This window comes from Balaenoptera physalus (genome assembly GCF_965194825.1).
Source record: "Balaenoptera physalus genome assembly, chromosome: 20".
NCBI classification, from domain to species: domain Eukaryota; kingdom Metazoa; phylum Chordata; class Mammalia; order Artiodactyla; family Balaenopteridae; genus Balaenoptera; species Balaenoptera physalus.
In genome coordinates this window covers 9,768,062-9,790,320 of record NC_138901.1, presented here as the reverse complement: position 1 = coordinate 9,790,320, position 22,259 = coordinate 9,768,062, and the positions used below count along the sequence as shown (strand labels likewise).

Sequence of the window (22,259 nt, the reverse complement as noted above, 5' to 3'; positions counted from 1 at the left end):
GCTGTTTGTGGTGAGGGGCAAGCAAGGAAGCGTGACTGGGGTCACTAGATTTACACCCTGTGGTCCTTGTTCTTTATGAGGTTTGGAGGAGTGATGTTCTCTGTAGGTTAAGTCAGCAAAGGAGCATATCCTGTCCAGGGCAGTAAGAAGTGTTTATGAAATGCTGTGTGTATCTCACCACATGCAGGCCTTTCATATGGTTCATGTTCAGAAAGCTTTCCCTGGACCCGGTGTAAGTCGAGGAGAAGAAAGGCTTTGCTCATGGTCAGATTGAGAGCAGGATGTGCCTTCACTCACCGAGGCCATAGTGAACTTTCCCTTCCTTTGTGTCATCTTGGGATAACTTCATGACCCCGGTGATTCTTCTTATTGAGAAATATTGAGAAGGACTAAGGGAACCTTCAACAGCTCACAGCCACCCGCGAGAGCTCACTTGGCCTGTGGCCTCCTCCTCCAGTTATTTTTGTTTCAAGATTCCGGTGAGAAGTCCAGAATTGAATAGGGACCTCTGCTTACCAGTGGATTCTTCCCTGATCCAGGGATCCTGCTTTGTCCCACCCAGGACTCTGGGGGAATTTAGGACACTGGCCCAGAAACCTAAAAAGCCAGTGTAGAAACGCACTACAGTCAGGAAGGTGGGGTAGAAGGTGAAACCGTAGGAACTTGGGTCCCATGTTCCAGGAGAGCTGGATCTGATGGTGAGGGGATTAAAATGTCTTACTTACTGGTTCCTCCTCCTGTCCCGTTCTGGTAAAACCCTGGGCTGGTGGACCCACAGTGTAGCGTAGCCAGGGCGCTGACCCTCTCCCCTCCTCTTGTGTTCGCCCATTTCCACCGCATCCATAGGCTTCTGCTGACGCTTCTCTGGTCCATCACCGTCCCAGCTCCCTCCCCAGCCCGTGCTCTCATCTGCTGTCCTGATGTCATCTGCAGGGGCCCACCCAACTTGCTTGCTCTGCTTGTACCCACAGACTTTCACGCTGTGAAAGGTGCTTCTGTTTTGGCTCTGTGTCTCGTTACTGATGTAAATCTGCCATGGTCTCAGTGTCTTCCTGGCGCCCTGCCCCCGCTTCCTCGTCCTGCACCCTCTCTGGGGGCAGAGCTTCGAGCCCCCGGGAGCCTGCGCTGGCTGGTTGACTCCTATCCAACACGCATCTCTCTTTGCTCTGCAGGTGGCAGGGTAAAGACTTGGAAAAGACGCTGGTTCATTCTGACTGACAACTGCCTTTACTACTTTGAGTACACGACGGTGAGCGCCTGCTTGGTCAGCTGGGACGGGGGTGGACCAGGCCTTGTGTTTAAACGGCTCTAATGAGACAGGGTTGGAGGACACAGGGGGAGACAGTCAGATTTGTCCTGCTGCATCTTTGGGGCACTAGGAGAGTTTATGTGAAGTGGAAGGGCTAAGACGAATCTCAAGAGAGGGGCCTGGGTGTGGTGTGGGGTGTCTGGCCACAGGAACCGTAGCTCAGAGCTGACATCCACTTCTCCGTTGGGACACCAGGCGCCCTGCCAGGAGACAGTGGCAGACAACATCATACACGGCCTTAGAAATGGGTTGTAGAGCCGAGCTAGAAAGAATGAACTTGGACCCATGGCCAAGAGAGAGTTTGTGGCCCCATTGAAAGGGAAACAAAGGTAATTGTGATTCTATGGTAGCAGAAATACTGAAGCACTTGATTTAGAAGAAACAGCCAAGGGGCAAAATATGTAATAGAGGAAAAGAAAGTGAAATGAAATGGGAGATTACCTGGAGTTTTAAGAAATTGACGTTTACTTAAACTGAAAGTTTTGTTGGTTTTTATTTAGTGGGAATGGAATTACAATACATACAATTCTATGAGAATAAAGATTGTACAGAGTCTATGAGAGTAAAGACTGTACAGTAAAACCTTTTCCAAAGCTCCCTCTAGGAGCCCCCAGGAGGCCCAGCAGGTTGGTAGCCTCAGGTTGGAGCCCGCTCAGATGGGCTCCCCACAGCTGGAGGCCCTCGTTTCTGCCCTGTTCCCTGGTCATCGGAAGAGCAAACCATATACCACTGGCAGCACTGGAATGTGTCTTAAGTAAATCAGGGCAGTTGAGATGCTACTGAGAAAACGAAGGTTCAGAAGCATCTTTTATAATAAAGATATTAGAGCAAGATGGGATGAGAGTCCTGGCAGTGTCTGTGTGAAGCTCGCTAGGAGCCAGGATGCAGGTCCACGCCTGGCCCTTTGCAGCTTGGCGGTGAAGCGGGTTTCCACTGTGTTCCACACTGTGGTTCTGCAGCTTGCAGACGTCGTGCGGATGTGGCTTCTCACGTGGGGAGTGAGAGTCATGACAGTGTCAGCTCAGAATTCAGTCACTCAGCAATTTCCAAGGGAATGCTGACCAGGATTTTGTGCGTTATGGGGGCTAAACCCATGCCACGTACGTTCTGGAACTGGCTTTGCTTTTCTGTTATTAAAATCCTTTCAATTATGAGAGTACTGTATTTCAAATACCCAAAACAGTACAAAGATAGATTTTTTTTTCACCCCCCAAAGTACCACTGTGAACAGCTTGGTAAATTTCTTTCTCTTTTGCCCCTGTCCCCCCGCCCCATGTATTAACTTTTTTTTCTAGACCGGTGACATCTTTAAAATCCTGTTTAAATCTTTTTCACTGGTCTCTGGGTTAACATGAACCATGTGCGGGGCATCTAAACAGTGCACCCCTAAGTCCCAGGACAGTCTCAGTGGTAATGCAGTGAGATTCTAGAATCTTGCGGTTCTTCATGACGCCGACCATGGTGGCGTTAGCTGAATTCAGTCTAGCAGCACACCGGCATTTTATCAGGCAGTGGGAATCCAGAGAAAACGTTTCTGAAGATGCCGAGGGGGGAGCCTCAGGGTTAAGATGGTAGGTGGAGATAACCACACAGAAATTACCTGACAAAGAGGAAAAATCTAGTAGAAATAAGTGGGGACGTAGCAGCCGGATGAGGAAAGGGCAGAACTCATTCACCGCACTTCGCAGTAGGCAGCAGGGGCCGCGGCACAGCCCGGAGCCAGCAGAAGGCCCCTTGCTGCATGGCCAGGCACAACGAGCCCCAGACCTCCCCGTGCCCAAGTCTGGGAGAAGTAAACCGAGTAAGAATTCTTCCCTCCTCCCCCTTCGGATGGAGGAGTGGTGAGGTCTGCTGCAGGGTAGAAACCGGGGAAACGGGAAAAGTGGAAAAACAGGACTCACTTTCTGCGATATCAGTGAAAGCTCCGGGTGTGTGTTCATGTAAGAAGACTGTCCATGCGGGGTGTGCGGTGAGCATCAGCTCCAAGAGATGCCGGACACCAGCACCCCAGGGGAGAGTTGGGGCTCGGGGTGTCTGAGGGGGGCGCTCCCTCCACTCGCTTCTCTCCTGAGACTCTGGAAGTGGCCAGAACACCAATAGCTGGCTCTCCAGTAGTTTCAGACTTAAATGAGACCCAAAACTATGTATTAAGAATATGACTATATAATTGTAGAATTATAACTTATTTATTAACACATAAATTAAAACTTTAAGGGATGATTAGCTAGAAATGTAATCACTATCCTAGAGGAGGGGCTTGAGGCAGTCATAGAGATTGTGTCTGAAAGACAAGCATTGAAACAATTAAGGGCAAGCTAACAGGTGCGGAGGACAGATGGGGGTGATCCCAATACCAGAATGAATGGGACCTGCAAATGCAAAGACAAGTTATGAGATTATTTCCCTAAAAAGGAGAAACAAACCTGAATCTGCAGATCGAAAGAGTGCGTATGGTATTTTAGGAACATCTGTCCTAGGAAGCTTGGTGCCAAGGCATAGCCCAGTTAAACTGTTGGACTTGGAACAAAGTCTTTGGCCATTGGTTGTCTGGACATCAGGGAGAAGAGGTGAAGGCTGATGGCCCGGCAGGTGTGGGAGTGGCCTTTGCTGAGATGGGAAGCCCTGGAGGAGGGCCAGTTGGGGGTGAGGGGACGCAGGGCTCTGTTCTGGACAGGAGTTTAGGTGCTTTCTGGTCCAGGTGGAGTTGTCAGGCAGGCAGTGTCTCTTTGAGGATCCTACAGTCTGGAGGGGGGAGGTGAGGCTGGAGATAGTGAGAAGGTAGTGACACACGACACGACTATAGTCCAGGCGTTGCGGGCACAGAACAGGGGCACCTCGGGTGAGACTTGAGCTTCCTGGGGTTGCTGACACTGGAACTGAGGCTTGAAAGATGAGTAGGCGGGCCAGACAAAGAAGCAGGATAATTTTTGTGTGAAAGGGGCTTACGTGTTCCCCACTGGAGGGCCACCCACAGCTCTTGTCACACTCACTCTTTCAGAGCATCTGTGGAAGCTCCTCCTCCAAAGGCTTTTCGGTCTTAGGGATTCATATGTGGTATGTTGACAACACCCACACGTTTCTTGACCCTATTCTTGTTTTTAAAGCTGCTCTGTGGACTTCATGTCGTGGAGGAGTCACGGGAGCTGGGCTGAGTTGCCGGGAGGAAGGTAACAGGACATGCGTTCATAAACTGAGCAGTTAGGTCTTCTCTCTCCAATTCTTCTGCAGGATAAGGAGCCCCGTGGAATTATCCCATTAGAGAACCTGAGTATCCGGGAGGTGGAAGACTCCAAAAAACCAGTGAGTATTTTTTGGTGAGATGTTTTGGGGGGACAGAAGGGATGGGCATAGCAGCTGTTGGACACAGGAAGAAGTTGCAGAGGTTTACAGTTGACCCTTGGACAACAAAGTTGGGGCTGTGTGGGTCCCCTGACACGTGGACTGTTCTCAGTGGTAACTCCTACGGTAGAGTGCCGTGTGTGCTTGGCTAAGTCCGCGGGTGCTGAGGCACTGCTGTACGGACGGAGGCCGACTGTCGGTCGTACGTGGATTCTTAATTGCGCGGAAGGTCAGCACCCACCCCCGCCTTACTCAAGGGTCAGCTGTACTTGAGAAAAACCCCGGAAGTACTCATATGATTTAACTTAAGTTAGCCTAACTTTTAAAATTATCTTTACAGTTCAAGCCAAAGGTGAGACTAAATAACCTCTTTCATTCTGTCCATCAGCTTTAGTGTCATTTACTGAATATCACACGAGGTATAGCATTGTCCTTCCTTAAAAGGCAGCATCAAGCTCTCATGATTGGACCACTTATTTTATGATCTTCAGATCGCTTATAAATATTTTTCCTCTGTTTTGGAATATCGTATTGCTGGCTTGGCTTTAAAAGGCATTAAGCTACCTGCAGTTCGCTCCATATTTTCTATATATTAGGAGTAGAGCTACCATGTATCATCTGCTCAATATCTTTACTAATAAAACCTATTTATATACAATCTACATTCTCCAGAATTCCACTTCTAGGCTCCTCTTTTCCAAAGGAAAACATATGTTGGCTATATTTTATGAAGGTGAGACTAAAGAAAGAAGTTAACTTTTTTTTTTTTTTTTGGAAATAAAAATTTGCTTTTTGGGAAATAAATTAACTTTTTTCTTGGTCAGTAGCTTTCTTAGATCTTTGTCACTCTCTCCCTCTCTTTCTTAATTCTCAGAACTGCTTTGAGCTTTACATCCCCGACAACAAAGACCAAGTGATTAAGGCCTGTAAGACAGAGGCTGACGGGCGAGTGGTGGAGGGGAACCACACGGTGTACCGCATCTCGGCCCCGACGCCTGAGGAGAAGGAGGACTGGATCAAGTGCATCAAGTAGGTGGCCGATGAAGGTGGCGACCTCGCCTCTCAGATAGTGACGCTCCAGCTGTCCCGTGGGCTGCCCATCCCGCCTCTGCGCCCCGCGTGCTGAATCCTTAGCGAGTAGTTTGACTGTGATTCCCCAGTGACTTTTTCCCTGGGTCTCTGGATTCTTGACCATTGAGCGTTTTTAAGAGCGCGCCTCACATCTAGGTTTTCCAAGTGCAGCTCATGGCCCCAAAGAGGGGACAGGTGGGCAGGCTTATAGGCACAGGTGCCACTGGCCAGACTGGCCTTTTCATGTCTTAGGAAGTGGGTTTTGTCTTCATGGTGGCAGCTCAGCGGGGATTGTAACCGTTCCCTTTTATAATTTCTTAATCCTGTGAGACACTGTCGTCCCATTTACAGATGGGCAGACTGAGGCCCATAGAGGGTAAGTAATGAATGCTTGTCAGAGTCACATGGCCGTGACCTGGGGTTGCGAGGCAGAGCCTCACGCTCCCTGCTGCGCTGTGAGGAAGCGGTGGTTCTGGGGGAAGGGAGGTGTACACGGATCCTCGGGTCCAGGGCTCCTCCTGGTCCTCGCGCCACCTGTTTCACCGCGCTTTATCACGGGGCGGGGGGGGGTGCCCTGCCCCGGCAGCTCCTCCTCCCCACTCCTCCCTGGGGCTTCCGTGAGCCCTGTCCCGCCTGCCAGCACACCCACTGCCCATCGCCACACCCGTCTCGGTGGCACTTGCTCCTGGGAGTGCGTCCTCGCTCTCCCCGCCAGGGCTGCATCCATCAGACAGGACCCCGCCGTTTCCTTCGGGCGTCCCCATTACTGGGCCTCGAGACTTCCCCTGGAGACCAGTGAGGCCGCACTGACCGGTGACCGAGGCCCTGCAGGTCCTGCGTCGCCCCGAGTGATGGGCCTTCTCCCGCCGGGGCCGCGGCCTGCTCCTGAGGGGCTGGGCATGCTCTAGTTTTTGTGGTGGTTTTGGCACCTCTCCTAAAACAAGTGTAGTGTTTGGGCCAGGGTTAAATAGTGAATAAACTGCTGAAGGGGGGAGAGGTGATGGTGGGGGGAAGGAGCAGATCGTTTATTCCCACACAAAGAGTCTCTGAAAGTTGTGCGGTTCAGACGGGCGGGACAGGAGAGCACCGGTTCGGAGTCAGGCCAGCCCGTGCCGAGTTCCCGCTCTGACTCTCGGCGTCGCCTGCCCTCCTCCCAGACCCCCAGCTTTCTCACCACACAGCAGTGAGAGGCGGGACTCCCGGGGACGTTGCCGCGCCCTTCCGGATGATGGTGTTAAGGCACAAGGCTGTTCTGAGGGTGAGGCAGGTGGCGCAGCGCTGTGCTCAGCACGCCGCCTGGACCCTGGTAGCCCTGGGTGGTGACGGCTGTCGGAAGTGTGGTGTCATCAGGGGCCGTCCCACGTGCCGTGGAGCCCACGAGGCACCGCAGCGTTTCTGGCGTCACCACCAATAATGAGGCTCAGGGGTCCTCTGTGCTGGACGCGCCCTGAGGTCTGCGTGGAGGAGTAGCAGCGCCTTGGGGACAGGTGGCCACGGAGAGCTCCTTACCCATGTCCCCATGCCCTTTTTCTTACCACATGTTTTTTAAAAAAATACTCGACTCTTTAATCCTTATGAAATGTATTTTTTGCATGTGGTTTGAAGTAAAGGATGTAACCTTATTTTCTCAAGTGAGTGGCTGATTGTCCTGATACCATTTCTTGATCCATCTTGCCCAGTCTGAAGTGCTCTCTTTAGTGTGGACCAGCTTCCTGTGTGTGCACGGTGCGCGTGTCCCTTGTGTCTCTGGGTGTGTGTGCTGTCCTGCGTGATCATTAGGGCATCAGAGCGTGTGTGGACAGGGCATTGTGGGTAGCCTCCCCCGACTCATCGTTCTTCCAGAAAGGCTTTGTCTGCAGGTGTACGTTCTGTCTTTCATGTCCTTGTACTTCGGTAGCCAGAGAAGCCGAGCCCTCCTTACGACCACGCTTGGAATGGTTCAGTCCCTCCATCGAGGTGAATGCAGAGCCTCCTCGGGGGTGGTTCCCGGGGTCTGCCCGAAGCTGGCCTCCTCTCCCTGTGGGAGTTGCAGACACTGTTCCAGCTCCACGGCTCAGCGCCCTTAACCCTCTCCAGAGCCCTGCGAAGGTGGGTGCTGCAGGATGGATGTCCCCAGGTGACAGATGAGGACACAGGCACAGCGAGGTGAATTCAGTCGTCCCGAGCCTTCTGACTCAGGGAGCCGTCCTCCTCCACGTGCGGCGCTCAGCTCCAGCCGCCCTTGGCTCTGACGCTCTCCCAGTGAAAATGTTGGGGCAGAGGCGCCAGAGGACGGACCTGATCGGATGGAAGCTCTTTGCGATGTTGCTGGAGAGGTTTTGCAGAAGGTCAAGTTGCAGGCACGTTTTCTCTCATCAGTGCTCTTCCCAGGAGTGTCCAGCTACCTCGGTCCTGTTGCTCTGGGGACGTGGTCACACAGGATCGCGTGTCTCTGCAGACAGACCTGCAGCGCAGCGACGGTGGCCGCTGAGGGAGAGCTCCTGCTGCCTGGTGTCGTCTCCGCTCTGCCTTCCCAGGGCTGGGGCGGAGTGTCTCCAGGGACCGTGTGAGGACGGCCGTGAGAAGGAGCACACGTGTGTGCAAGGCCGGGGCAGAGCTTCCAGCCCCAAGCCCTTCACTGCGCCCTGGCCCCCCGTCGCGTGGACCGGAGATGTGCCGCGGCGTCCCTGGGGGCTTGGCCCACCCAGGAAGCGGAGGTGGACCCACCCTAATGCTCTGAAGGTGGAAGCAGGAGTCCCTCCCTTGCACTCCGAGCAGTCAGATGCCTGCGTGGCGGGGTCCCTCGGGATGCGTTCCGGGCCCTGTCCAGCTCCTGCCTCCCCCGGAGCTGAGTTGCTGTTTCACACGGACACATCCTCTCTGTGAACGGGGCCCGGTCAGCCCGCAGGAGCCGTCGTGCACCTGGTTAAGTGCGGTCCACAGTCACGTGGGCTTGTGACTGGCCCAGAAGCTAGTTGGCACCTGGAATACTACTTCTCAGGAAAAGCAAATTAAACTTCAAAACGTGGATCACACCTTGCTTAAAAGTGGAGAATGACAAATACAGAGGGACGACAGGTGGCTGAGGCCTGCCATCACCACCTGTGCTGGTGTCTCTAGGGCCAGTGCAAGGGCTGCTTGGGCTCCCTCCCCACCAGGCTGTGGACACAGAGCAGGCTGCTGGCCGCTTGCTTGGGCCCCGACTGCCCAGTGATGGGTCTTGGCTGTCGAGCTGGTGCTCTTGGGGACTCAGAAGTTGCTCGGTACAGACAGTGGCCGCCAATCAGACGCACCACGTGCCAGGGGACACACGGGGTTGTGTGGTGGTCACTGCTCCAGACAAACGCCACTGTCATGACGGAACTAAAGCTCTGCGCTTGTTTTGCTGCGTTAGAGCACAGCTGTGAGGGTGTAGAGGATTCCTCAACTTAAATTGATTACTTGGTTGAAACAGGCAATAAGCACCCCACAGTGATCTTGTCACCTGTACCACGTGTCTCCCTCAAAACTTGTCTTTTACGCCACATGTGGACACAGTGAAGGTTGATGCCGTGACGTGGCCTTTAAAGGGACGGTCGAGCAGGGAGGGGGTCTGGGGCACGGCTGCTGCTAGGAAGCCCCTGCCTGGGGTCGTGTCTCCTTGTCCTGTTCCTCAGTCTCCTCTGCTTTCTCCCCTTTTCTGTGTTGCAGGGCAGCCATCAGCAGGGACCCTTTCTACGAGATGCTAGCCGCGCGGAAGAAGAAGGTCTCTTCCACGAAAAGACATTGAGTCTGCGCAGCCAGCAGGGCTGGTGGGCCCGGCGAGTGAGGCCCGGCGAGTGAGGCCCGGTGCAGCCTCCCTGCCTCCCATGCAGTGGGAGCGTCTTGCCAGGCATCGCCCTGAATTCCTAGAGACTAGCTTCAGCTTTTGCTAATTTTTTTAAGTGGGAGAAGGGTAGGCAGTCACCCTTGGAGAAGGGGGCCTGATGCCTTCACGCTTGGGTTTTGAGCCTTTCTCTCTAAAAAGAACAGAGCTCCTGTCGGCCATGCCGCCTCCCCGCAAGTCTCCACTCAGCAGGTCTGATAGCAGAGCTCGGAGCCGACCATTTACCTCTCGGTTATTCCCTGGGAAGAAGCCTTCAACCCTGCACCATAAATATGTGTACCCATATCTTATTATATGTTAAGAAAAAAAGTGGAATGGAAGAGAAGCCACATGCTATAAAGATATATTTTTGTTTTTTAAAGAAAGAGAAAGAGAAGGTGGAGCTGTCCAGGCATTCTGCCTGTCTACTTCGGGAAGCTTCTCCCTAGAGAAGAAGCTCCCCGGGCCGCCGCTGTGCGTGTCAGCCCGGGCAGGGGCAGGGGCCGGGCGGGCCCCCTCCCTGCACTTCTGGGGCCTCGTCTGGGCGAGGGAGGAGGTGGCGAGAGGGGAGAGGGGGCCGCGCGGCGAGGACAGACTCGGGGCCTGCAGGGCAGCACCGGCCACTCCAGCTGATGCTTTTCCTTCCAGGTGCCTGGGGAACACTGCGGGGAGAAGGGAACCCGCCCCCCGCCTGCGCTGTTCCTTCTCTTTCAGGATTCATTCTTGTCGGGCTTTAAAATAGTCAGCATTTTTCCTTGAGCTACATACCTAATCACCAAAACTGTGAGGAAGGTAGTCCCATCAGAGATTCCGGGATAACCTGTTTCTTATTTGGTTTTTCTTCCTCCTGCCCCTGAACTCCATTCCTCGTTTTAGAGGAAGGAGCAGGTCTGACCCGATCACCTTAGGGCTTCAGCCTTTTCTGCCTCCGAACCGGCCTTCACCTGGACTACGCCGTGCATGTCGCGCTGGCCCTTGGAGAGGAGCGGGCCTTCGTCTGCGCGGCAGGGGCGGGGGTGGGGAGCCAGAGGGTGAGCGGTCGGCCTCCCGCTGGAGTCGGCCTTGCCCTCCTATCGCGTGGCCTGAAGGAGCCGTGGCCGCCGCTCTCCTGCTGTTCTCTCAGGGACTCTCGTCCGGGGCCCGGCGCCCAGTCCGGGCAGAGCAGGGCTGGCCGGGCCATTGCAGCGCCAGTGTGACCCTGACTCCTCTGACACCTTCCGGGCGGGCTCACATCTCTGGAAATAGCTTTTGTAAAGGGGAGTGGTGGGGTCACTTTCTGGGGTCCCCCCCTTCATGTAGGTCCTACCTGGAATGGCTTCAGGCGTTTTAATGCCAGAGCTCGTGAAGGTGGCAGAAGAGGGTCCAGGCTGGGAACCTGAAATTTCTGGGCGGGAGAACCAGGGTGGTGCCAGCCGAGGTCCAGGGGGTCTGGGCCGGTGCTGAAGCCCCTCTGGCTATCCGAGTCCCTGGCCCTGGTTCTCACAAATATTACCTAGACAGAGAGGCACCTGGATCAGTATTAGTCTATTTATCAGAGGTGTAAATAATCCATGTATAGTTTTTCTCCTTTTAGATTATTTTGTATTTGTTTTAAAAAAAAGTTTTGTCAAAATATAAAGAAATGACTGAAAGTTGTTGACAGGGTTTTTAAAAAAATTATAATTATTCCAATCGTTTTTTGTTTGTCTGGTTTTTTTGCATTGTAAACTAGCGCCAAGGAACTGCAGCAAATAAACTCCAAATCTGCCCAAACCACTTTGTTGCCTGTGGCGTTGCTTCATGCCCGGATGGGCCCTGAGAAGGAAGGTCGTGCTTGTCAGATGCACTTCCGCGGGAGGATGTGTCACTTGAACCTCTCGTCTTAAGTCTAGTGATGATAAAGATCGGAAGTGGCGAGGATGGTTCTTCTTCTGTTAAGGAGAGCGGAGCAAAAATGATCATTAGCATAGTCATTCCCCGCCCCCACCCTTTTTGGAAGAAGAAACAAATGTCAGACATCAACTTTAAATTAAGATCAAGAAATGTGCCTTCAGCCTTTATAATACATTCTTAGTATTATTTCATTTTCCAGATGTGCCTACATAACTCCAGGGAAGAGTCACAGTGAGGTAGAGCTCAAAAGTTGAGAAGACATTCAGCATAGCATCTCAGGGTAAGGAGATGGACAAGCCTTAGCCTGTCCCCTCAGCTGGTGGTTCCTCAGAACATGCAATGTAGAGTTATCATGTGATCCAGCAGTTCCATTCCAAGATATATGCCCAGGAGAATTGAAAGCATGTCCACACAAAAACTTGCACACGACTGTTTATAGCAACATGATTCACAACAGCCAAAAGGTGGAAACAGTCTAAATGTTCATCAACTGATGAATGGATGAACAAACTTTCGTCTGTTCATACGAGGGAGTATCATGCAGCCACAAAAAGGAATGAAGTACAGATTCGTGCTGTGACATGGCTGAACCCTGAAAACGTTATGCTGAGTGAAAGAAGCCTGACACAAAAACCCATAGTTATATGATTCTTTTCATATGCAGTGTCTTGAAAAGGCAAATCCATGGAGAGAGAAAGTAGATTGGTGGTAGTCAGAGGCTGGAGATGTTGGGGAGAATGGGGAGTGACTGCCCATGGGTACAGGGTTTCTTTTTTGGGGTGTTGAAAATATTCTGGAGTTAGTGGTGTTGGTTACACAATGTTGTGAATGCACTAAATCCCACTGAATTGTACACTTTAAAAGGGTGAATTTTATGATAAGTGAATTACATCTCAGTTTTAGAACAATAGCAGTGAACAAATGCCATCACTTCCCATGGTTTTACTGGTTCTCAAAGTGTGGTTCCCTGGTCAGCATCTTCAGCAACATCTGGGAATGGGTTAGAAATGCAAATTCTCAGGCCCCCGCCACACCGACTGAACTAGAACCTCTTGTGCTGGGGCCTGACACAGTTTAACAAGTTCTCCAGGTGCTTCTGGTGCCCAGTAATGTTTGAGAACCACTGCCTTAAACAACCACCCTGATTCCTTCTGTTACCAAACAGGTTTGGCCGCTCATCGTTTAAGAATCCAATGTTGAGAGACAAATGTTGGGTAAAAGGAAAGCTATTAGCCTTATTGAGGAAGCTGGCAATCCTGCAGAGAAGGTGGCCTCATGTCCCAAAGAACCAATTCCCCCTTGTCGACTGGGGGCAAGAGCTTTTAAAGGGGAGTTTCAGGGGTTCACAGGCGGGGTTGGGGGGCCATATGCAGAACAGCACAGTCAGCTCTGACAGTAGTCTTGAAATTGCTCACGCGGAGGTCTGATCAGTGTCATCTTGATTCTTTTAAGTACAGTTAATCTTCGACTCCAGGGTCAGTTTGTTCCCATTTCCTTGAGACCAGTTCTTGGAATTGTGCAAGATGGAGCAGCTTATGTCTCATGGCTACAGGCTGGTCATCATGTAGTTAACTTCTTCCTCCTGGTCGGGGTTGCAATATCTGCAAAGCAGCTCAAAGGATATGGATCAGAATATTATCCATAGCCCTTAAGGAGGAACTAAAGGTCCTTGATTTTGTTTAATGGTTGAACTATTATTATTTTGTCTTGTTTGACTATTTTCCTCTGTTTCTGCATTTTCTCATTTCTCTGATTAAATTTATTCTTTGGCTAAAGTTCTTCCAGACGAGAGGCAGGTGGAGGACATGGGGAGGGTAGGTGTCTGTCCCAGGAAGGCCCCATAGGGTCCTGCGCCATTACACTTCCTTCTCTTCATTGTTAGGCATACATACGTATATATATATATAAGTGTGTGAGTCTAACGTGAGACTGTGTAAGTCTCACGTTACAGGACCACGATCTCCTCGCTGGATGGTCTTGGCCCCGGCATAGACAAGCCACAAGCAGCTCTGTGGTCAAGTCTGTGCTGTGAAGTGTCTCTCTCTCTCCTTTCCAGCCGAGGGTTCTGCTAGATTTTCATGGTTTAGATCAACTCCAGCTTCTACCTGGAGCGAGCTGTTTCCTAACCTGGTTAAAACAAGCGGGCTGCTGTGTGTGACCCGCTGCAGAGAAGACAGTAGAAAACCTCGGCCCTGTTAGCCACGGACGGTCATGTGACTTGGGTACCAGAACTCGTGTCCTGTACCAAGAGGGACAAGAGTGATTGCAGCCAGACTAGCCTTATCTTCCTTAATCTAGTCCTCCTCTGGGTTCGCTGCATTGCATCGCACGAAATCTACTTTCTACTCTTGGATTAGATCTTTGTACAAATTCAGTTGAAACCGATCTGTTTATGTTTCCTACGGGTTCAGAATTCTGCTTCGCATCCTCCTGACAAGCGTCCTTAGTGATTATTATACACAGTCTCCTCCGATCTTCATGCTCTTAAGCAAGACGTAATTACAGTTTATTGAGCACCTGTGTCCTGGGCCTTTTCATTCATTTCTCCACTATCCCCGACTACCACCTAAAAAACTAGCATCCTGCCAGATGTTAAATAGGTGCTCCTGAGTGTTACGCAAACAGGTTTAGGACATGCCGGTTTGGGCCACGTGGCCAGCGTCCTTTCCTGCAGCCTCTCCATATCTGCAGGTGTCCAAAGCACGCAGCGTCTCCTGGACCTTGTGCGTGGCGCTCCCTTGCAGGTGGCATCTCAGGAGAAGCCAGCGTTCCTTGGGCCAGTGCTGCCCTTATCTGGTCCATTCACCTTTCTCTGATGACCTGGGTAAGCCCAGCCCTTCCTGACTTCAGGGCTGTCACTGCCTCTCTGGCCAGCTCCACTTTCTTTGGGATTCTGGCCCTGCTCGCCTCCTAGTTTTGGCTCGCTCTTGCGCCTTTCCTGGTTATTTCTTCCTTCCAGCCTCTGGGTTCTCACAGTGCTTCTCATGGACCGTCTTTGTCTCCTGCCTCCCGGCCCCACAAGTCACTCTGCCTTCCACTTGGAAGTTCCTCCACCTCCATCTTCCTGGGATGCTTCTGCTCATCCCTAGGATCCCAGCCGGGCAACCCCTTCCGCCAGGAGTCTTCCCGACCCTCATCCCGCATTCCCTGCCAGCCCCCTGGTCTCTCCCCATCATGATTCACATCATGCTGGCTCTTTCTTTTCTGTTTGGAAAGTAACGCTCTTAATTGTGCAGCTTGCCGAGTTTCACATGATGACCCTGAATTTTAATTTCACAGCGTTTTGTCTCTCAGCCTAGGCAAAATCCACGGGAGCTTTCCTCACTTCGTGCTCACAGAACAACCCACGGGGATCGGGGAGAGGAGTGCTGCTTGGCCTTACACCAGCTTGGTGAACTCAGACTGGCTCAGTCCCAGGCCAGCACCAAAGGCCCTTCTGGAAGCTCTGCGCGGGCTTCTCCCATTGTTCGTGGCTTGATTTTATGTGGGGGCCGTCTGCCTCTTAGGCTTTGATCTCAAAGGGCCCTGGCCTGTTTTACTGGGGACTGAGGGCCAAAGAGGAAGAGTATTGACCCAAACGCTCTCCCAGTTTAGTGAAAATGTCTGGATTCAGGGCCCAATTCTGATACCCAGTCCGGCCCCCCGTGACCATAGCCCTGCCTCGTTAGGGTGGGGCCCACGGGGCAGGAGAGTTCTGAGTGGCCTCTCCACAAAGCCGTTGGGGCCCCGTGAACACAGGTAGCTTCGCCGAGCCTGGTTCTGTCCTGTGGGGTTTAGGGACGAGCCCTGCAGAACCGCTTGTTCGTGACTCTGAGCAAAATGAAGCCGGGGTCTCTGGGAACCACTGTGTGATTTGCCCTTCATCTTGGCTGCCAGGAAGCCCAGAGTCAGGGGCACACTTCCTCATATGACTTGTTAATCCAGCTTTGCACTTTTATTTTTGTTAATAGACTTATTTTCTTAGAACAGTTTTAGGTTTACAATAAATTGAGGGGTTGGCACAAGGATTTCCCATAACCCCTGCACCTACACCTGCATAGCCTCCCCCGTTATCAACATCCACCACCAGAGCTCGGGGGGTAACCGATGAACCTGCATCGACACATCATCACCCAGAGTCCGCAGTGTACATTAGGGTTCACTCTTGGTGTTTTACATTCTATGGGTTTGGATAAATGTGTAATGTCATGTATCCGCCGTTATATTATCATGCAGAGAGGTTTCACTTCCCTAAAAATCCTCTGTTCTCTGTCTATTCACCCCCCCTTCCCCGCAACCCCTGGCCACCCCTGATCTTTCTGCCACTGCCTACTGTCTCCATAGCTCTGCCTGTTCCAAAATGTCACAGAGTTGGAATCATACAATGTATAGACTGTACTTTCCGCTTTTAATTGTTTTTTTTTTTTAATAAATTTATTTATCTTTGGCTGCGTTGAGTCTTCGTTGCTGCACACGGGCTTTCTCTAGTTGCGAAGAGCAGGGGCTACTCTTCGTTGCGGTGCGTGGGCTTCTCATTGCGGTGGCTTCTCTTTGTTTCGGTGCACGGGCTCTAGGCACGCGGGCTTCAGTAGTTGTGGCTCTTGGGCACTAGAGTGCAGACTTAGTAGTTGTGGCGCATGGGCTTAGTTGCTCCGTGGCATGTGGGATCTTCCCAGACCAGGGCTCGAACCCATGTCCCCTGCATTGGCAGGCAAATTCTTAAGCACTGTGCCACCGGGGAAGTCCCTTAATCGTGTTTTTTGACCCTTTATCCTCTTTTATCATTATCATAGTATATATTGGAATTTATAAGCTCATTCACTTTTTTTTTTAAAGAGGAAATTTGTGAATAAAATAGGGACAAAACTTTAAAAATTGCCTGAACACTTGGTCCATTGTTGGGCCTATCAGACACTTGCTTTTGTGTCCTTTAGGAGTTGTGTAATGCTTTCTTTGTGACTATTTGAAAAGGGAAGTGGAACCATCTACTGCAGAGTACACGGCACTGAAGAGACGCAGGGTGGCTTCCCGGGGGGAGCTCTGAGATTTAGCAATCTGTGATAACGTCACTTCTGACCCCAGCCTCTTGTTAGGACAGGAGGGCTCTGGGACGGCCGTGACATTTGGAATGTGGAAACGACCTTGCAGCTCCTTCTGCTGCAGGTTAAGCTTCCTGAGATGGGTTGACAGGACAGAGAAGTCCTTTCTCAAAGTGCCCCGGGAGCAATCATCACAATTTCAAATTCTGTCCCCTCTCTGCCTTATTAGATTTTGCTGGAAGCCCTGTGGTTTGAGGGCGGAGGGGGGACACCCTCTGAAAACCTGTGGGCACTGGCCGGAGAATGGCATTTCTTGAAGGAATAGACGTTACAGATGATGTGGAAATAAGACCACAGTTTTTGTCACTGTCATTAAAATGGTGATATGATTCTGAGAACTCTCAGCAGAGAGCTTGTTTTGAGAACCATCCGGAGACAGGGAAGTGGCCCCTGCTTCCGTTGCTGCCCCGCCTTTGCAAGGGCCACGTGCTCCACAGGCTGACCTCAGCCTTTGGACGCTCGTGGGCTCTGCAGGGTGAGTGGTTTGTGCAGGCCAGCCTGTCTGCTTCAGCGCCATCTCCCCAGCCATCAGCAGAACGTGGTCCCTCTAATAAGGTCACCCTGTATCGAAGGAGCAGCAGGGGTGGAGCCCTCCTTTCAGCAGCTAAATGGACCTGACACCACCACGGGGCGTGTTTGGGTAGGTTGTGCTGCCAGCGAGGGTTCCAACAGCATCTGTCGGAGCCAGATCGTACCTCTATTGTTCCCTTCACGCTTTAAGACAGTCTCTCCCAGAGGCATCGTGTGTCCCCCATCTGAAGGCTCACTGATCATCTTCTAGGAATCAAAGCTGTGTCTCAGTCTGTTTTCTGAATCAGGGGTGAAGATACACCCCCTGTTGAGAATGCTGGACTTCATGCATCAGCCCTCTCCACGTGAGAAACTGTCATTTCTTTGCAGGGAAAGGTGCATGTCTGGCAAAAGCTTATGTATCTGTATCGCCCAGAACCTCCAGGGAAGTGGTTCTTATTACCTGTGGGCCTTGGCCCCTCTGCGAAGCTAATATAAGCTACAGACGTTCTCCCCAGAAAAGTACAGAGGGAGCCCCAAGTGCAAAGCTGGTGGAGTCCCTTCCGCGGCCCCAGGTTAAACAGCCCCTGTCTGAGCCTGTGCTCGCCAGACTCAGGGGCGCCCGAATGGATTGCGAAAGGAGGAAGACTTGCATTTCAAAGTTTGCTTTTTCACTCTGTGTCTGGTCTCTATATGCTCAATACCTATTTAAAGAATAGGTATTCTTTAAATAGATCTGTTTGTCGTAGTCTGCTCAGGCTACTGTAACAAACAATACCACAGACTGGGCGGTTTAAATGACAGAAATTTATTTCTCACAGTTCTGAAGGCGGGAAGTCCAAAGTCCAGGTGGCCACCAGTTGAGTTCCTGGTGAGGCTGTCTTGCCTACTCGCTGTGTCTTCACATGATGGAGAGAGAGCGGGCTGGAGAGAGAGAGAGAGGAAGCAAGCTCTGCGGTCTGTTGCTTTTGTTTCTCTGGAGAACCCTGACTTACAACACAGACGGCAAAGAGAAACACGGGAAGCAGCCCCCTTGGGAAGGAATTCACTGAAGTGAGTCTGGGCAAACGTGCGGGGGCAGAGCCGGACCTCACGTCCTTTCATCTGCTTTACTAACTTTATGAACTCCTCGGCCTGCCCAGATGGCGTCAGCTCTTCCTGGGCATGTATACGCAGTTGACTCAGGTTGGCACCAAATCCACCCACACCTGTGAAGTATCTGCCCGTTGACGGCCGCTGACATCTTAGCATGGTGCCCCTCCCTCAGGCGTCGGGTGCCACCTTCCCCGCTCACTCGAGGGGGACAGTTGTGGGTCTGCTCGGCGGTGCCAGGGGACTCCCTCAGAGGCTGCGGCCCCCGCGGGGATGGCAGATGCCAGATGTCACAGCCAGGGAAACACCTCGCTGAAGTTCAGGTGTGCAGTGGATAGACCCCGGGTCTGGGGAGCCTATCGAAACAGAAGTTCCGGTGGTGTGCCGTGGGGACGAGGTGACTTTGCTTGACTTGGACTGTGGATTGAAACATAAGGAAGCAAGGAGCTAGTCCAAGTCACCAAATATTTCTTGGAGGCAGCCAGTCATTTCCCAGGGAGTGGAGCCCAAACCTCAAGTAAATAGCCCTTGCCTGTTCCTTAGGTACGTACAGGTTCTGGGCAAAGAGGATGAGGCTATATGCAAATACTGACACTGCTTGGTGGGTGTCTTATGTAATTGGCCCTGCTAAACTTCCCAAGCAATTATTGCTTATAACTTTACCTGTAGCTTTACCTTTAGCTTTCAAAGGTTGGGTCTGGAAATGGCTACAGACAGAAAATGTGATGTGGGTGGTGTGTTGGAAAAACTCCCATTTCCCACTTCTCCCTTACGTTCACACACAACTCTTCACTCTGACGCTTCTGCCACCAGATGTGTGGGAGTTGGCCCCAACCGAGCATTCTCCGTGACACCAGCTGGGTGTCCTACGACTGAACTCAATTCTGACACTGCCTACCCAGAGATGGCGTCAGATCCCACAGGTGAAGGGCTCAGTCCCACAAGGCTGCCCCCCCCCCCGACCTCAGACGCCCAAAATCGAAGGAGGTGGGTCCCCACGTTACCCACCACTCCGTCCAATTTGCCTGTAAACTGGAGTCATATATACTTATTTATAAATATTTCTTGTCTATATTTATTTACAAATATTATTTTTATATTTATCATTGAAATTTTAAAACTACAGAAAAGCACAAGGGACAATACAAAAGCTCGTATTCCTACTACCCAGTATTTCCGACTGTTCACATTTTGTCACTTCCCCACCCCCTTCCAGTTTCTTAGAATAAATAAGTAAGATATTCTGGTTTCCCCTTAGGACACAGAAGGCTGGAAAGAGGCACACTCCCATCCTAACAAGAGAAGTCTAGATAGTCTACAAAATGATTCCGAGCCCATCAAGGAACAGAGCTTATAGGGTGACAGCCTCGCCTGAAATCTAAGAAAGACAGGCCTGCAAGGAGAGCAGGAGACAGGGTCACGGGGCAGAGCTGGGGAGGAGATGGGCCGTGGTCCCGGTGGGTCAGGAGACTCAGCTGAAAGTTTTAGCCAAGTGCTGCAGGTGCAGTGCAGGCCGGCTGGAGGGGAGAGAACCGCTGGTGTTGAGACTCAATGGGTCCTCCCCAGGGACCTCCCCGTGCGCTCACAGGAAGGGTGGGGGCAGGCAGGAAGGGCAGAGAAAGCTTCCTTGAAACCCACAAACCTCTCCCGACAGAAGAAAAGCCTGCGGCCACCGTGGGAAGAACTACAAAGCCTGTCACCCCCGGGGCACAGGTGGAGACTCATTGAGGCTGGAGGAACAGATACCTTCTGCCCCTCGTGGGGAGGTAGAGGCTGTCAGAGATCTCCTACCACTGGGAAGGGCAGGGCCATGAGAAAACCCCACCCTGAGGCGCAGGGACATGGGGACTGAAGCCCAAACCCAGCAACAGAGAACCCCTCTCCCCAGAGCCTGGTGCCCCAGCCCAGCCCAGCCCAGCCCAGCCCAGGCTGGAAAGTGTCCAGTAACAGCAGTCCACTGCTGCGGCAGGGGGAGGGAGCCCCCCTCGGAGGGGCAGGCTCAGCAAGAAATCCCAAGAACAAGAACGTTGAGAAAAGTTCTTTGGTCCCCAACGCTCATGATTGAATTACCCTCCCTGAGGTCCACCAGCTGGGTTTCCTTCTCGCCCGTGGCCACACTGCTGCATGAATCATGCGATGCTGGGAGGTGTTTCGTTGTCGATCCATCCACAGGTTTTTGTCTGTTCTGAATAAGCTGCCATGAACTTGCACAGACAAATCTCAATGTGGACACATGTTTCCATTTCTCTTGTAAATACCCAGGAACAGGGTTGCTGGGTCTTAGAGCATGGGCATCTTTAAGGAGACCACTGAACTGTTTTCCAAATAAGCTGTCCCTCACATTCCCAGCGGCAACGACCCGAGTCCCAGTTACTTTGCATCCCCGTCAATATTTGGTATTGTTGGTCTCTCTGATTTTAACCACTTTAGTGGGTGTGTGACGGTATCTCATAGTGGTTTTAATTTGCATTTTCTTAGTGACTATTGATACTGAGCATCTGTTCATTGGCTTGTTCCCTGTATTTCTTCTTTGCCGAAATGTCTGCTCAAGTCACTTGCCCATTTTTTAAAAAGTTCAGGTTGTCTTTTCGTTAAAGGTTTGTAAGCATTCTTTATATAATCTGGATACAAGTCCTTGATTGGATATATGTGTTGCAAATATTTTCTCCCAGTCCAGGCCTTGCTTTTAAACTTCTTTTTTTTTTTTTTTTTTGGCCACAGCGTGTGGCATGCAGGATCTTAGTTTCCCGACCAGGGATCGAACCCATGCCCCCTGCAATGGAAGTACAAAATCTTAACGACTTGACTGCCAGGGAAGTCCCTTAAACTTTTTAATAGTGTCTTTTGAAGGGCAAACGTTTTTAATTTTGATGAAATGATTTTATCAATTATTTTTCATTTATGATTTGTGCTTTTGTATTCTAAGAAATCTTTGCCTAACTCAAAATCACAAGCATTTTCTCCTAGAAGTTTTACAGGTTTACCTCTTATATTTAGGTCTGATCCATCTTGAGTTAATTTTTGTATACGGTGTGAGCTAATGGTCAAAATGAACACCTTGGCCTTATTCCTGATCTTAGGAGAAAGCATTCTGTTTTTTATCATTAGGTGGGATGATAGTCTTAGGTTTTTCAGAGATGCTTTTTATCTTAAAAAGGTTAAATATGTTCTCATATTTTCCTACTTTGTGGAGAGTTTTACTCATGAATGAGCGCTCAATTTGTTAAATGGTTTAACAAATCAGTTTGTTAAATGGAGAATCTGCATAGGTGCAGAATCTCATGATTTTTCTCTTTCAGTGTATTAATATGGTGAATTACACTGAATAATATTTTTAGTGGTAAATCAACTTTGTGCCCCTGGGATAAAACACACTTGGCCATGGTTTTTAAAAACGTATTACTGGATTCAATTTGTTAAATGTTTTGTTAAGGAGTTCTTGTATCTGCATTCATGAGGGATAAGGTGATATGGTCATTTAATCCATTAAACTGAATTGTCAGCTCCATGAGAGCAGAGAGTCTGCCTCTTTGGGTCATCTCTGGGTTCCCAGCTCCTAGACAATGCTTGGCACATAGAGGACCCTTGGGACCTATCTGTTGAATAAATGACAATTAATGAATGCATGACAATAAGTCACAGGTTGCTTTATGCCAGACAGGATTGTGTGAATAGTTTATCAGAACTTGCTTTCTGTAACCCAAGGGAATGTGATTCAGGTGCATTAGTAGCTTATCTGGTTGTTCTGACTCTTAAAGTGGTCCAGATTTGTAAGGATGGAGGTGACCTGAAGATGTAAGAGGAGAAGCAGCGTAGGAAGGAGAAAGAAGGAGGCCGTTTCTGGGGTTTCACCCCTGTCTTCTGATCCTTGACCCATTTCTCTCCACCTGATGGGTGCTACCTGTTCGCTAAGCTCCCCTCCCTACCCATGGATTAGGCAGCTGCAGCCCTTTTCCTTAAACACCTGGTGGGTCCTGGTGCCGTTGCATCACCTTTGTGCACAATCTAAACAGACTGAGGGCAGGGCAGCTTATCCCCCAGTTGCAGTCAGCTCTCATGCTTTCATTTCCATCATCATTATCACTGAATATTTACTGGGTAAATACCATGTGGGTATCACTCTGCTGTGCATAGTACCCTTCATTTGTCTGGCATTTCATGTAAG

The 22,259-nt window shown here is 50.9% G+C and overlaps 1 protein-coding gene and 1 long non-coding RNA gene across 4 annotated transcripts in view; one reads left to right on the top strand and one right to left on the bottom strand.

Annotated features, from left to right (window-relative positions):
* Window positions 1-11,297, top strand: part of CYTH1 (cytohesin 1) — a 79,025-nt gene extending 67,728 nt beyond the window's left edge. For 2 of the 3 annotated variants that reach the window (XM_082443013.1, XM_082443014.1), the window contains exons 10-13: window positions 1,171-1,249; window positions 4,538-4,609; window positions 5,523-5,677; window positions 9,389-11,297. In XM_082443013.1, the coding sequence (XP_082299139.1) occupies window positions 1,171-1,249; window positions 4,538-4,609; window positions 5,523-5,677; window positions 9,389-9,467 (385 nt within the window). In that variant the 3' untranslated portion in view covers window positions 9,468-11,297. The remainder of the gene's footprint in view (window positions 1-1,170; window positions 1,250-4,537; window positions 4,610-5,522; window positions 5,678-9,388) is intronic. The other variant, XM_082443012.1, reaches the window with a different exon arrangement.
* The window catches only part of LOC309650967, a 356,435-nt gene that overhangs the window by 272,206 nt on the left and 61,970 nt on the right, over window positions 1-22,259 (bottom strand). The window lies entirely within an intron of this gene.